This window comes from Haliotis cracherodii, unplaced genomic scaffold (assembly GCF_022045235.1).
Source record: "Haliotis cracherodii isolate W230 unplaced genomic scaffold, xgHalCrac1.p SCAF_2, whole genome shotgun sequence".
Taxonomy (NCBI): Eukaryota; Metazoa; Mollusca; class Gastropoda; order Lepetellida; family Haliotidae; genus Haliotis; species Haliotis cracherodii.
The window spans coordinates 3416170-3431972 of record NW_027266275.1 but is presented as its reverse complement, the minus strand read 5'-3'; the positions used below and the strand labels follow the sequence as shown (position 1 = coordinate 3431972).

At 40.1% G+C, this 15803-nt stretch overlaps 1 protein-coding gene across 1 annotated transcript; it reads left to right on the top strand.

Moving 5' to 3' along the window:
• The first annotated feature begins 307 nt into the window (after positions 1–307).
• LOC139469280 (ras-related protein Rap-2c-like) lies at positions 308–955 on the top strand. Its single transcript, XM_071251424.1, has one exon. It carries the CDS (start codon positions 308–310, stop codon positions 953–955), a length of 648 nt encoding a protein of 215 aa, XP_071107525.1.
• Positions 956–15803: the final 14848 nt, after the last annotated feature.

The following is a 15803-nucleotide window of genomic DNA, read 5'->3' as shown; positions in this document are numbered from 1 at the left end:
CTCACATTCCTTTGTTTATTTTATATGAAACAAAACAGTTTGGAAATCTGTACATCATCAAATATTGTGATGTATTCACCTTGGTTTACCCATAGGTGATGAGTATTTGATCTGCTATGACTGTACAGCGATAAATAGTGATGGACTTCCAGCTAGTATGTAGATTGTTGTCATGCGACATACGCACGTCAAAATCACGTCATTGACACTTGAATGGTGTGAATGGAGATTTCCTACCATATATATAAGACGGCTGGTTTACTGTTTTCTGAGACAAATTGATATTGTCTTTGAAGTTCTTTTGATGATGGCTAATAGAGGACAGTCGTTTCACGTCGCTGGCAATCAGGAGAAGGAAGAGAACCTGTGCCTTGTAGTCCTTGGAGCCTCTAGAGTAGGCAAGACAACCATTATCTCTCAATTCCTGGACCACAATTCTGTTACAGAGTATAAAGGAACGTTCGAGGAGATCCACAGTTGCAAATACAACTCATCAGGATTGGACTTGAGAGTAGAAATCGTGGAAATAATCAATGGGGATGCAGTTCCGACTGTAAGGAAGCAAGCTATTGCAAAAGGGGATGCCTTTGTTCTCGTTTATTCCTTGGATGATGCCGACTCTTTTGAGCAAATTTACACCTTGCGAGATCTCATTCTGGAAGAAAAGAAGGAAATAAATGTTCCCATTTATGTGGTTGCCAATAAAATAGACATTGCAGAAGAAAGGAAGACACCCATCTGGCAGGTCGCTGATGCTATTGTGACAATAGATTGGGAGCACAAGTACTCTGAAGTGTCAGCTGAACACCCGTCGCAGATTGCTGAACTATTTGGAAATGTTATTGCGCATGCTGTCTCAGTTTATAAGGAAAGGTTTGTAATGCAACCGAGACGAATGACAACGCCTGCGTATCTCTTCTCACTGATGAGGAAGAAGCTCTCTGCCAGGAAATAAAAATCAGCTTTTTGAACATGTTTTAATGAACATTTGAACGATTGTGGTTCATGGGGCATTTAATGTACATTCTCATGTTAAGATGTCTTTCAAGCATTTGTTATTTTAACTCTTGTACTTATGTATCTCTGTGTAAATATAATAGAGGAGTAAATGCTTTTTGCCTAACAGTTTCCATTTTGATTTGTATGTTTCATATCATTATTGTGAATTACTTCAGGATGTGTCTCAGTTATAGCATACATTGACCCTGTTTATATCAGGAAGACAACATTCTAGCTGTTATTTATCATTTGAAACATTTATCCAACCACACTGGGGGCACATGATCACACCTACTATTACAGTGTGACTGTTTCCAGATACATTATACCGTGGGCCCTTCTGTAAAAGGTGTATGGATGTTGTGGAAGCCAATTCCCTGTGTTGATGTTCTTGTCCTCTCGTCCACTCAAGTATCAAGTTCATAGTGTCCATTCTGATAGACACGCACGTGTTTCTGTTCACCCCGACCGCATCCATGGTCTAGTGGTAGAGCGTTCGCCCGGAGAGCGGAAGGTCTGGTTTTCGATCCCCAGCCACGTCACACCAAAATACGTTAAAGGATGGTACTTGTTGCAAAGTGCAATAATCTTGGACGCGGCGTTAAACCCTATTTCACCTCATCTCACCTATCTTTTCATCTTTGCTGACTCAAGAAGTTTCTTAACTGAATTCATCCACTTGAATATTATATGACTGTGTATTGCAGTGAAACTACATATATCCGGAATGAAACTCATTTGTTTGTTTGTTTGATGCTTAACCAAATCCATATTTAAACCAAATGTCCTTTATGTAGGTTCTCCATGGTGTTCTTTTTACACCATCCAGTCCATATGATATTAGGTAGGTTTGTTTAGGAAGCCTATTGTTATCCATGATGATCAGCTTTGTCCAAAAGGTGATACATTTGGAATGATATGAACCGTATAAACTGTTTCTGCCGCAATCCCCTAGAACAGCACCAGTATTAGCAGTTATGACTAAATTCAAAATTCACTTGAAAATAATTGGTTTTGACATTCAAAGGTTCTTTGCGTTCAAAACCCAATATTTCCGCACCGTAGGTAAAGATAGGCAGCGCCATTGGATCAAATAATCTTGACGAGATATTTATTTTCAGTCCGCCACATAGCTTTTGAAGTTTAAAGATCACTGGCATACTTTCTCTGTCTGTTGTGATAGTTGAGCTTGTCCATACGACAATAGGTGTATACATAATTCCAAGATAGTTGTAATGAGAGACACCCTTAATCTGTATTCTTTCATAAAATCGCCTTTCATAATTTCTTTAAAATACTCCATTCCAAAACTCAACAATCTGAGACTTTTATATGTTAACTTTAAAGAAAGTCCCCATCTGTAGCAAAAGCTATTCAAACAGTCGATTTGATGTTGTAGTCTTCCTAACTTCAGTTGAGTTAGCTTTTTATATAAATGTGAACAAACAGCAGTTGGCATATCCTGAGAAAAACAAATCCCTTTGGCTTCCGATCCTGCCATTTCTGTTACGAGTTCGTGGATTTCCAAAGTAAAAAGTCAAGGGCTTATTATGCATCTTTGTCGTGTACCAAAAACACGTTAAACAGTCCTTCCTGTGGTCAAACACAGAGTTTGAGCTTGCATGCATTTTCCTCATAACATTCGGAATACTTCCATGAGTTCCATACTTTATTACACGGTATCAGAGATGAGAAGGATAAACACAGTCGAACGCTTTGGAGATATCAATTAAAAAACGATAGAATAGTTTTATAGTTTTCCTAACTGTTAAGTTGAATACTAGTATGTACTAGTATATTGTCTACACTGTCGTAGCCCTTTCGAATTCCTGCTTGATTTTCCAATATAATGATGTTATCCTTTGACCATTTCTGTAATCTTTCATTTAGGATGTTAGTATACATTTTCACAAACAGTAGTAAAGTTCTCTGCAGTTCTGCATATCATCAGCAGATCCTTCCATATAATTGCTTTACACGATTCATCCCGGTGATCTATACTGGTTACAATATTATTTAAAAGATGAACCAAAACAGGAGGCATCATATCGCATGTTGTTGTGAAACTTCGTGATTTCTTCTGTTTCATATTTCATATTTTTGCTGATTGTTGAAGCTTCAAAAATGTTATTGGAAGATAAAGGTCTCCTTTCTTTCTGGGTATGAGTGAGTGAGTGAGTTGGGTTTAACGGCGCTTTTAACAGTATTTCAGTTATATCACGGCGTGTCAGCTTAATGTGGGAGCAAAGCCCGAAATGATGCAGGTCTCAGACGTTTACCACTTCGGTGAAACCCACGAGCACACGTATGGTGCTAACAAACCTAGAAACAATATCGGGGTGAACCGGGATTCGAACACAATCATAAAATTCTGGAAAAGATTAATATACACCTGTCCCACGCTGAAATATTATTTGTAGTTTTACATGTGTTTAATCTCTTCAGTTCCGTCCCCACATCATCGATATTATGACAAATACAATTTTATTTATTTTTAATTTCACGGTCAAAGTCTCTCTTCTGTGAGCATAGATTCTTGAAATGAGAAAAAGGTGTCAACAATAGTGTTTGAGTGAGTGAGTATGGTTTTACGCCGCTTTTAGCAATATTCCAGCAATATCACGGCGAGGGACACAAGAAATGGCCTTCACACATTGTACCCATGTCGGGAATCGTACCCGGGTCTTCGGCGTGACCCGTTAACGCTTTAACCACTAGGCTACCCGACCGCCCCTAATAGTGTTTGAATATCTACATTACTATACTATCACAATACGTGGCCAATTAGAAATGCACATAGTACGAGTCAATATACCCTCTATGGTTCGTAACAGCACTACACGTAGTAGTATAACCGCCAGGTAAAACAGATAGACACAAACATCTTTAATAAACAGCTTATGAACACGTAAACGTCTGGATTAACGAGTATTTGTAGGAATAAGCGATTCAAACGACGAAAAACAGGGGAATACGTAACAAGGTCAGGTAACAATAAATGAAAGGAAATTAAACAATTGAGAAAATATCCATGGACCTAAAATGTATATTTCTATTAATGGATCGTTCTGGACCCATTAGCTCAAGATGCACAGATCTAAGCTACACTTTAACGTTATATACCAATAACGGAGTCACCATCTCCTCACGTCTACCAAATTATTTGAAGGGCAAAAAGGCAGAATTATAATTGATTTTCCATTGCCCCAGGAGATGAAGCAACAGCTCCATTACGTGAGCTAAGAGATCTCCTCCACATGGGGTAGCGAGCTTAACAAATCATGTTACAATGTCCAGTTATCGATAAGCGTATTATCATGATGCTACTTAATGCCTCATGAATAGATCGAAGTTGCAATCATTAAGAGCTAATGCTGATTAATATAATCACAACCATTCATTTAATCTGAACCGAATTATATTATGCATTGTTGCTCATACGTATCCTTGACGGACAGGCTCATTACAAAAGCCGTACGTATAAATATTTCTGAGGGTCAGTTCTCCACGATTCTACATCCAGCCGTCAACACAACCAGATGCATATGCGTTTACATTCAGTATGTAACAGGAACGGTATGTACGTCACCCAAGGGGTATTCTTAATATGATTTTACTAATTGATGTCTCCATTCTGCTATTAAATCTTGATCTACAAACAACATGTCACCCTTCACATGGAAATGAAGTTCCAGTGGGTATTTGATATTAATGATGACACCTATTTATGGATTAATATGCATCTATCTTATTAATCAGTCACAGAGTGGGGGAAACAGGTACTTGTTGAGGTAACAAAAACTATTGATACAACATTAACCTTACATGCCAAATGAATTCTGACTTTTGAGTATGCCACAAGGGTAATTGTCAAAGAAAGTATTAATTTAATTCATCCTTTGAAATATTTCACTTTAACTTTAAATACACTTTCACACCCATGCAACATTGTTTTACTAGTTTTAGATGTGCCGAGCGTCTTTTTCAACATACATGGAGACGTGTAACCCACATTCCCTGATAACTGGATACTGTTGAAAGCGGCCATTAGTCCAACATAATCACGCACCTATCTTGCATGTGTTCCTCTTTGTGTTTCAGATTAAGCTGGTCTTGAGTTCAAACGATCTTCATCTTTTTTAAACGAAGGGCGTGTTTACGTCACTACATTCACCATGAATAGGCTAGACAAACCCTATGAATTCCACAAGTGTGAAGGGAATGGAACCCAGGTCTTGACGAACGCATGTGGTAACCATGGCAGCAAAGCGCAACTTGATTGGTAACATACTGGCCTTTCCTCCTGAAGAGAAGTCTGGAAACACACAAAAACAAAGTCTGATGAGATAGGATCTGATATACTGATGTTTGCCTATGTTTTCAATGGAAGGGATGCACCCAGCACACAGAACGGACTGCTACCACGGACTGCCACCTGGTGCACCATCGGTCCTAAAGAACATCGGGTCTGGGATTCCCAATGACACTCAGACCGTTTCCATAACAAACATTGCACCATGTTGAGTATCGGCCTATGTAGCCGGGATATAAAAAGGTTCTCCTGTCAATGACTCCGTGAATACGTTTACATGAGGTACGTGAGATATCTCCTGCATTCCACACAGAGAACATCAAGGAATTCAATGCTAGACATGCGTGGGTACACAGCCAGGATCCTATGATGGAACTTCACTGTGGGAACCTAGAGTAGAACAGGTCGCCGGGAGTTGACGGATTTTGGAAACTCAAGACGTGATGCAGTTGAAATTTGGCTTAACAGATTGTCTGCACTGATTAACAGAACTATAAGTCTATTACAGATAATAACACACAGATCTTTGTGGATGTGCAAATCCTTGGATTCGCTGCAAAACTTACACAAGTACCTGTATATGCATATCATGGCTCACGTGCTTGTGTCACAGAGGAAGACTCGGGGGAAATGAGTTGGAAGACCAAAGGATGAAAGTTAGACAACACCTAGTCCGGTCGTGCTTGCCTTGCCATGTTCGAATATTCGATCTGAATCGACAGCTTGACATTAACGCTGGCAGAATTGGAGCTGACCACAGCAGAAGAAATAGAAATAGTAATGATGGCCGTAGTAGAAGTTGTAGTAGTTGGCAACTTGCAGTAGTTGACGTTGGCGACTTCCTTCGACCTCCACATAAGTATAGTTATAGCAGTATCTGTACTGATATGAAATGTCGGTGTTAAACATTCAAGGCTTCAAACAATGATAGTGATGGACGTAATAGAAGTAGAAGTATTAAGCTGCAGTAGTAAGAGTAGTAGAAGCTACAGGAGGCGGAGTGGTGACAAGGATTGCATCATTAACATAGGTACTGCTGTATGATACTACAGTAAACTACGTTTATAACGAACTCAAAGGGACCACTAATTTTAGTTCGTAATAACCGTAAGTCCTTATATTCATATATACGGCATATATACAACAAGGCCGGGACTAAAAAATAATTTGTTATATCGGGAAGTTCGTTATAAACGTAGTTTACTGTACATGCAGATCTACTAGTGGTGGTGGTGATGACACCGATGTTATGTTAGTGTTAGTGGGGCTACGGTGATGGCAGTCATATTAGTCTTAGCTTTCATGGTACAGGCGGTGTGGTGATGGCAATGATACTAATCTTAGCGTTCTTGGTAGAGGCGGTGTGGTGATTGGCAGTGATACTAGTCTTAGCTTTCATTGTAGCGGCGGTGTGGTGATGGCAGTGATACTAGTGTTAGAGGTCATGGTAGTATGTGTGTGCCGATGGCATTGATGCTAGTGTTAGAAGTCGTGGTTGTGGTGGTGGTGGTGGGGTTGCGATGGCAGTGATACTAGTCTTAGAGGTCGTTGTAGGGGGTGGGTGTTCATGGCAGTGGTACTAGTGTTAGACGTGTTCGATGGAGTAGTAGTAGTGGTGATGGTGGTAGTGGTAGTGGTAGTGGTAGTAGTTGTAGTTGTCGTGGTGGTAGTAGTAGTAGTTGTAGTAGTAGTAGTAGAAATGGCAGTGGTGGTAATACTAATAGTGGTGGTGGTATTTGTAGTTGTAGTTGTAGTAGTAGTGGTGGTGGTAGTAGTAGTAGAGGTGGTTGTAGTAGTAGTAGTAGCAGTAGTAGATGTGGATGTGGAAGTAGTAGTAGTAGTAGTAGTAGTTGTAGTACTAGTAGTGGTGGTGTTGGTGGTGGTAGTACCAGTGGTGGTATTACTTATAGTGGTGGTGGTATTTGTATTTGTAGTTGTAGTAGTAGTGGTGGTGGTAGCAGTAGTAGATGTGGATGTGGAAGTAGTAGTAGTAGTACTAGTAGTGGTGGTGTTGGTGGTGGTAGTACCAGAGGTGGTAGTTGTAGCAGCAGCAGTACTTGTAGTAGTAGTAGAAGTAGTGGTAGTAATAGTAGAAGTAGTAGTAGTAGTAGTAGTAGTAGAAGTAGTAGTAGTAGTAGTAGTGGTGGTGGTAGTAGTGGTAGTAGTAGTAGAAGTAGTAGTAGTAGTAGTAGTAGAAGTAGTAGTAGTAGTAGTAGTAGTAGTAGTAGTAGTAGTAGTAGTAGTAGTAGTAGAAGTAGTAGTAGTAGTAGTAGTAGTAGTATTAGAGGTAGTAGAAATGGCAGTGGTGGTAATACTAATATTGCTGGTGGTGGTAGTAGTAGTAAATAAATGTAACAGTCGAAGTAAAAGTGGCAGTGGTACTAGTTGTGGTGGTAGTAGTTGTAGTAGTAGTAGTGGTGGTGTTGGCGGTGGTAGTAGCAGTGGTGGTGTTTGTGGTGGTGGTGGTAGTAGTTGTAGTAGTAGTAGTGGTGGTGGTGTTTGTGGTGGTGGTGGTAGTAGTTGTAGTAGTAGTAGTGGTGGTGTTGGTCGTGTTGGTGGTGGTGGTAGTAGTAGAAGTAGTGGTAGTGGTGGTGGTAGTAGTAGTGGTTGTTGTTGGCAGTAGTTGTAGTAGTAGTAATGTTGGTGGTGATAGTAGTAGTGGTGGTAGTGGTAGTAGTAGTGTTGTTGTTGTTGGTGGTTGTAGCAGAAGTAGTAGTAGTTATGGTGGTGGTGGTAGTAGTAGTAGTAGTAGTAGAGATGGTTGTAGTAGTAGAAGTAGTGCTGTTGTTGTTGGTGGTAGCAGTAGTAGTAGTGGTGGTGGTGGTAGTAGCTCTAGTAGTAGTAGTATTAGTATTAGTGGTAGTAGTAGTATAAGTATTAGTGGTAGTAGTAGTAGTAGTAGTATTAGTGGTAGTAGTAGTAGTAGTATTAGTGGTACTTGTAGTAGTAGTAGAGGTGGTGGTGGTAGTAGCTCTAGTAGTAGTAGTAGTAGTAGGAGTAGTAGTAGAGGTTGTTGTAGTAGTAGTAGTAGTAGTAGTAGTAGTAGTGGTAGTAGTAGTAGTAGTGGTAGTAGTAGTAGTCGTAGTAGTAGTAGTAGTCGTAGTAGTAGTAGTAGTAGTAGAAATGGCAGTGGTGGTAATACTAATAGTGGTGGTGGTATTTGTAGTTGTAGTTGTAGTTGTAGTAGTAGTAGAGGTGGTTGTAGTAGTAGTAGTAGTAGTAGTAGTAGTTCTTGTAGTAGTAGTGGTGGTGGTAGTAGCACTATTAGTAGTAGTAGTAGTAGTAGAAATGGCAGTGGTGGTAATACTAATAGTGGTGGTGGTATTTGTAGTTGTAGCTGTTATTGTAGTAGAAGTATTAGTGGCTGTGGTGGTGGTAGATGGAGTAGTAGTAGTGGTGATGGTGGTAGTGGTAGTAGTTGTAGTTGTCGTGGTGGTAGTAGTTGTAGTTCTTGTAGTAGTAGTGGTGGTGGTAGTAGCACTATTAGTAGTAGTAGTTGTAGTAGAAGAAGGGGTGGTTGTAGTTGTAGTAGTAGTAGAAATGGCAGGGGTGGTAATACTAATAGTGGTGGTGGTATTTGTAGTTGTAGTTGTAGTAGTAGTAGAGGTGGTTGTAGTAGTAGTTGTAGTAGCAGTAGTAGTAGAAGTAGTAGTATTAGTGGTAGTAGAAGTAGTACTAGTAGTAGAAGTAGTAGTAGAAGAAGTAGTAGTAGTAGTAGAAGTAGTAGTAGTAGTTGTGGTAGTAGTGGTGGTAGTAGTAGTAGAAGTAGTAGTAGTAGTGGTAGTAGTAGTAGAAGTAGGGGTACTAGTAGTAGAAGTAGTAGAAGAAGTAGTATTAGTGGTGGTAGTAGTAGTAGAAGTAGTAGTAGTAGTAGTAGTGGTAGTAGTAGTAGAAGTAGTAGTAGTAGTAGTAGTAGTAGTAGAAGAACAGGTGGTGGTAGTAGTAGTAGAGGTGGTTGTAGTAGTAGTAGTAGAAATGGCAGTGGTGGTAATACTAATAGTGGTGGTGGTATTTGTAGTTGTAGTTGTAGTAGTAGTGGTGGTGGTAGTAGTAGTAGAGGTGGTTGTAGTAGTAGTAGTAGCAGTAGTAGATGTGGATGTGGAAGTAGTAGTAGTAGTAGTAGTAGTTGTAGTACTAGTAGTGGTGGTGTTGGTGGTGGTAGTACCAGTGGTGGTATTGCTTATAGTGGTGGTGGTATTTGTATTTGTAGTTGTAGTAGTAGTGGTGGTGGTAGCAGTAGTAGATGTGGATGTGGAAGTAGTAGTAGTAGTACTAGTAGTGGTGGTGTTGGTGGTGGTAGTACCAGAGGTGGTAGTTGTAGCAGCAGCAGTACTTGTAGTAGTAGTAGAAGTAGTGGTAGTAATAGTAGAAGTAGTAGTAGTAGTAGTAGTAGTAGTAGTAGTAGTAGTAGTGGTGGTGGTGGTAGTAGTGGTAGTAGTAGTAGAAGTAGTAGTAGTAGTAGTAGTAGTAGAAGTAGTAGTAGTAGTAGTAGTAGTAGTAGTAGTAGTAGTAGTAGTAGTAGTAGTAGTAGTAGTAGAAGTAGTAGTAGTAGTAGTAGTAGTAGTAGTAGTAGTAGTAGAAATGGCAGTGGTGGTAATACTAATATTGCTGGTGGTGGTAGTAGTAGTAAATAAATGTAACAGTCGAAGTAAAAGTGGCAGTGGTACTAGTTGTGGTGGTAGTAGTTGTAGTAGTAGTAGTGGTGGTGTTGGCGGTTGTAGTAGCAGTGGTGGTGTTTGTGGTGGTGGTGGTAGTAGTTGTAGTAGTAGTAGTGGTGGTGGTGTTTGTGGTGGTGGTGGTAGTAGTTGTAGTAGTAGTAGTGGTGGTGTTGGTCGTGTTGGTGGTGGTGGTAGTAGTAGAAGTAGTGGTAGTGGTGGTGGTGGTGGTGGTGGTAGTAGTAGTGGTTGTTGTTGGCAGTAGTTGTAGTAGTAGTAATGTTGGTGGTGATAGTAGTAGTGGTGGTAGTGGTAGTAGTAGTGTTGTTGTTGTTGGTGGTTGTAGCAGAAGTAGTAGTAGTTATGGTGGTGGTGGTAGTAGTAGTAGTAGTAGAGATGGTTGTAGTAGTAGAAGTAGTGCTGTTGTTGTTGGTGGTAGCAGTAGTAGTAGTGGTGGTGGTGGTAGTAGCTCTAGTAGTAGTAGTATTAGTATTAGTGGTAGTAGTAGTATAAGTATTAGTGGTAGTAGTAGTAGTAGTAGTATTAGTGGTACTTGTAGTAGTAGTAGAGGTGGTGGTGGTAGTAGCTCTAGTAGTAGTAGTAGTAGTAGGAGTAGTAGTAGAGGTTGTTGTAGTAGTAGTAGTAGTAGTAGTAGTAGTAGTGGTAGTAGTAGTAGTAGTGGTAGTAGTAGTAGTCGTAGTAGTAGTAGTAGTCGTAGTAGTAGTAGTAGTAGTAGAAATGGCAGTGGTGGTAATACTAATAGTGGTGGTGGTATTTGTAGTTGTAGTTGTAGTTGTAGTAGTAGTAGAGGTGGTTGTAGTAGTAGTAGTAGTAGTAGTAGTAGTAGTTCTTGTAGTAGTAGTGGTGGTGGTAGTAGCACTATTAGTAGTAGTAGTAGTAGAAATGGCAGTGGTGGTAATACTAATAGTGGTGGTGGTATTTGTAGTTGTAGCTGTTATTGTAGTAGAAGTATTAGTGGCTGTGGTGGTGGTAGATGGAGTAGTAGTAGTGGTGATGGTGGTAGTGGTAGTAGTTGTAGTTGTCGTGGTGGTAGTAGTTGTAGTTCTTGTAGTAGTAGTGGTGGTGGTAGTAGCACTATTAGTAGTAGTAGTTGTAGTAGAAGAAGGGGTGGTTGTAGTTGTAGTAGTAGTAGAAATGGCAGGGGTGGTAATACTAATAGTGGTGGTGGTATTTGTAGTTGTAGTTGTAGTAGTAGTAGAGGTGGTTGTAGTAGTAGTTGTAGTAGCAGTAGTAGTAGTGGAAGCAGTAGTAGTAGAAGTAGTAGTATTAGTGGTAGTAGAAGTAGTACTAGTAGTAGAAGTAGTAGTAGAAGAAGTAGTAGTAGTAGTAGTAGTAGTAGTTGTGGTAGTAGTGGTGGTAGTAGTATTAGAAGTAGTAGTAGTAGTGGTAGTAGTAGTAGAAGTAGGGGTACTAGTAGTAGAAGTAGTAGAAGAAGTAGTATTAGTGGTGGTAGTAGTAGTAGAAGTAGTAGTAGTAGTGGTAGTAGTAGTAGAAGTAGTAGTAGTAGTAGTAGTAGTAGAAGAACAGGTGGTGGTAGTAGTAGTAGAGGTGGTTGTAGTAGTAGTAGTAGAAATTGCAGTGGTGGTAATACTAATAGTGGTGGTGGTATTTGTAGTTGTAGTTGTAGTAGTAGTGGTGGTGGTAGTAGTAGTAGAGGTGGTTGTAGTAGTAGTAGTAGCAGTAGTAGATGTGGATGTGGAAGTAGTAGTAGTAGTAGTAGTAGTTGTAGTACTAGTAGTGGTGGTGTTGGTGGTGGTAGTACCAGTGGTGGTATTACTTATACTGGTGGTGGTATTTGTAGTTGTAGTTGTAGTAGTACTGGTGGTGGTAGCAGTAGTAGATGTGGATGTGGAAGTAGTAGTAGTAGTAGTAGTAGTAGTTGTAGTACTAGTAGTGGTGGTGTTGGTGGTGGTAGTACCAGAGGTGGTAGTTGTAGCAGCAGCAGTACTTTTAGTATTAGTAGAAGTAGTGGTAGTAGTAGTAGAAGTAGTAGTAGTAGTAGTAGTAGTAGAAGTAGTAGTAGTAGTAGTAGTGGTGGTGGTAGTAGTGGTAGTAGTAGTAGAAGTAGTAGTAGTAGTAGTAGAAGTAGTAGTAGTAGTAGTAGAAGTAGTAGTAGTAGTAGTAGTAGTAGTAGTAGTAGTAGTAGTAGTAGTAGTATTAGAGGTAGTAGAAATGGCAGTGGTGGTAATACTAATATTGCTGGTGGTGGTAGTAGTAGTAAATAAATGTAACAGTCGAAGTAAAAGTGGCAGTGGTACTAGTTGTGGTGGTAGTAGTTGTAGTAGTAGTAGTGGTGGTGTTGGCGGTGGTAGTAGCAGTGGTGGTGTTTGTGGTGGTGGTGGTAGTAGTTGTAGTAGTAGTAGTGGTGGTGTTTGTGGTGGTGGTGGTAGTAGTTGTAGTAGTAGTAGTGGTGGTGTTGGTCGTGTTGGTGGTGGTGGTAGTAGTAGAAGTAGTGGTAGTGGTGGTGGTGGTGGTAGTAGTAGTGGTTGTTGTTGGCAGTAGTTGTAGTAGTAGTAATGTTGGTGGTGATAGTAGTAGTGGTGGTAGTGGTAGTAGTAGTGTTGTTGTTGTTGGTGGTTGTAGCAGAAGTAGTAGTAGTTATGGTGGTGGTGGTAGTAGTAGTAGTAGTAGTAGTAGTAGAGATGGTTGTAGTAGCAGAAGTAGTGCTGTTGTTGTTGGTGGTAGCAGTAGTAGTAGTGGTGGTGGTGGTAGTAGCTCTAGTAGTAGTAGTATTAGTATTAGTGGTAGTAGTAGTATAAGTATTAGTGGTAGTAGTAGTAGTAGTAGTAGTAGTAGTAGTGGTAGTAGTTGTATTAGTATTAGTGGTAGTTGTAGTAGTAGTAGAGGTGGTGGTGGTAGTAGCTCTAGTAGTAGTAGTAGTAGTAGTAGTAGGAGTAGTAGTAGAGGTGGTTGTAGTAGTAGTAGTAGTGGTAGTAGTAGTAGTAGTGGTAGTAGTAGTAGTCGTAGTAGTAGTAGTAGTCGTAGTAGTAGTAGTAGTAGTAGTAGTAGAAATGGCAGTGGTGGTAATACTAATAGTAGTGGTGGTATTTGTAGTTGTAGTTGTAGTTGTAGTAGTAGTAGAGGTGGTTGTAGTAGTAGTAGTAGTAGTAGTAGTAGTAGTAGTAGTAGTAGTTCTTGTAGTAGTAGTGGTGGTGGTAGTAGCACTATTAGTAGTAGTAGTAGTAGTAGAAATGGCAGTGGTGGTAATACTAATAGTGGTGGTGGTATTTGTAGTTGTAGCTGTAATTGTAGTAGAAGTATTAGTGGCTGTGGTGGTGGTAGATGGAGTAGTAGTAGTGGTGATGGTGGTAGTGGTAGTAGTTGTAGTTGTCGTGGTGGTAGTAGTTGTAGTTCTTGTAGTAGTAGTGGTGGTGGTAGTAGCACTATTAGTAGTAGTAGTTGTAGTAGAAGAAGGGGTGGTTGTAGTTGTAGTAGTAGTAGAAATGGCAGGGGTGGTAATACTAATAGTGGTGGTGGTATTTGTAGTTGTAGTTGTAGTAGTAGCAGAGGTGGTTGTAGTAGTAGTTGTAGTAGCAGTAGTAGTAGTGGAAGCAGTAGTAGTAGAAGTAGTAGTATTAGTGGTAGTAGAAGTAGTACTAGTAGTAGAAGTAGTAGTAGAAGAAGTAGTAGTAGTAGTAGTAGTAGTTGTGGTAGTAGTGGTGGTAGTAGTATTAGAAGTAGTAGTAGTAGTGGTAGTAGTAGTAGAAGTAGGGGTACTAGTAGTAGAAGTAGTAGAAGAAGTAGTATTAGTGGTGGTAGTAGTAGTAGAAGTAGTAGTAGTAGTGGTAGTAGTAGTAGAAGAAGTAGTAGTAGTAGTAGTAGTAGTAGTAGAAGAACAGGTGGTGGTAGTAGTAGTAGAGGTGGTTGTAGTAGTAGTAGTAGTAGTAGATGTGGAATTAGTAGTAGTAGTAGTAGTGGTGGTAGAAGTAGTAGTAGTAGTAGTAGTAGTAGTAGTAGTAGTAGTAGTAGTAGTAGAAGTAGTAGTAGTAGTAGTAGTAGTATTAGAGGTAGTAGAAATGGCAGTGGTACTAATACTAATATTGCTGGTGGTGGTAGTAGTAGTAAATAAATGTAACAGTCGAAGTAAAAGTGGCAGTGGTACTAGTTTTGGTGGTAGTAGTTGTAGTAGTAGTAGTGGTGGTGTTGGTGGTGGTAGTAGCAGTGGTGGTGTTTGTGGTGGTGGTAGTAGTAGTTGTAGTAGTAGTAGTGGTGGTGTTTGTGGTGGTGGTAGTAGTAGTGGTGGTGTTGGTCGTGTTGGTGGTGGTAGTAGTAGTAGTAGTAGTAGTGGTAGTGGTGGTGGTGGTAGTAGGAGTAAAGGTTGTGTTGGTGGTGGTGGTAGTAGTAGTAGTGGTGGTGGTGGTGGTAGTAGTAGCAGTAGTAGTGGTGGTGGTAGTAGCAGTAGTGGTGGTAGTAGGTAGTTGTTGTGATGGCGGTAGTAGTAGGTGTAGTGGTGTTGTTTGTAGTAGTTGAAGTAGTGATGGTGGTTGTGGAAGGGGTAGTAGTAGTGGTAGTGGTGGTGGTGGTGATGGCTGTAGTAGTAGGAGTAGTGTTGTTGTTGGTAGTAGTTGTAGTAGTAGTAATGGTGGTGGTAATAGTAGTAGTGGTGGTAGTAGTTGTAGAAGTAGTGTTGTTGTTGTTGGTGGTAGCAGTAGTAGTAGTAGTTATGGTGGTGGTGGTAGTAGTAGTAGAGGTGGTTGTAGTAGTAGTAGTAGTAGTAGTAGTAGTAGTAGTAGAAGTAGTGGTAGTGGTAGTACTGGTGGTGGTAGTAGCTCTAGTAGCAGTAGTAGTAGTAGTAGTAGTAGAGGTAGTTGTAGTAGTAGTAGAAGTAGTGGTAGTAGTAGTAGTGGTACTAGTAGTAGTAGAGGTGGTTGTATTAGTAGTAGAAGTAGTAGTAGTAGTAGTAGTAGTAGTAGTAGGAGGAGGAGTAGTGGTAGTAGTAGTAGTGGTGGTGGTAGTAGTAGTAGTAGTAGTAGAGGTGGTTGTAGTAGTAGTAGTAGGAGTAGTGGTAGTAGTAGCAGTAGTAGTAGTAGTAGTAGTAGTCGTAGTAGTAGTAGAAGTAGTAGTAGTAGTAGTAGTAGTAGTAGTAGTAGTAGTAGTAGTAGGAGTAGAAGGAGCAGTAGTAGATGTGGTTGTAGTAGTAGTAGTACGAGTAATGGTAGTAGTAGTAGTAGAAGTAGTAGTATTAGTGGTAGTAGAAGTAGTACTAGTAGTAGAAGTAGTAGTAGAAGAAGTAGTAGTAGTAGTAGTAGTAGTAGTAGTAGTTGTGGTAGTAGTGGTGGTAGAAGTAGTAGAAGTAGTAGTAGTAGTGGTAGTAGTAGTAGAAGTAGGGGTACTAGTAGTAGAAGTAGTAGAAGAAGTAGTATTAGTGGTGGTAGTAGTAGTAGAAGTAGTAGTAGTAGTGGTAGTAGTAGTAGAAGAAGTAGTAGTAGTAGTAGTAGTAGTAGTAGAAGAACAGGTGGTGGTAGTAGTAGTAGAGGTGGTTGTAGTAGTAGTAGCAGTAGTAGATGTGGAATTAGTAGTAGTAGTAGTAGTGGTGGTAGAAGTAGTAGTAGTAGTAGTAGTAGTAGTAGTAGTAGTAGTAGTAGTAGTAGAAGTAGTAGTAGTAGTAGTAGTAGTATTAGAGGTAGTAGAAATGGCAGTGGTACTAATACTAATATTGCTGGTGGTGGTAGTAGTAGTAAATAAATGTAACAGTCGAAGTAAAAGTGGCAGTGGTACTAGTTTTGGTGGTAGTAGTTGTAGTAGTAGTAGTGGTGGTGTTGGTGGTGGTAGTAGCAGTGGTGGTGTTTGTGGTGGTGGTAGTAGTAGTTGTAGTA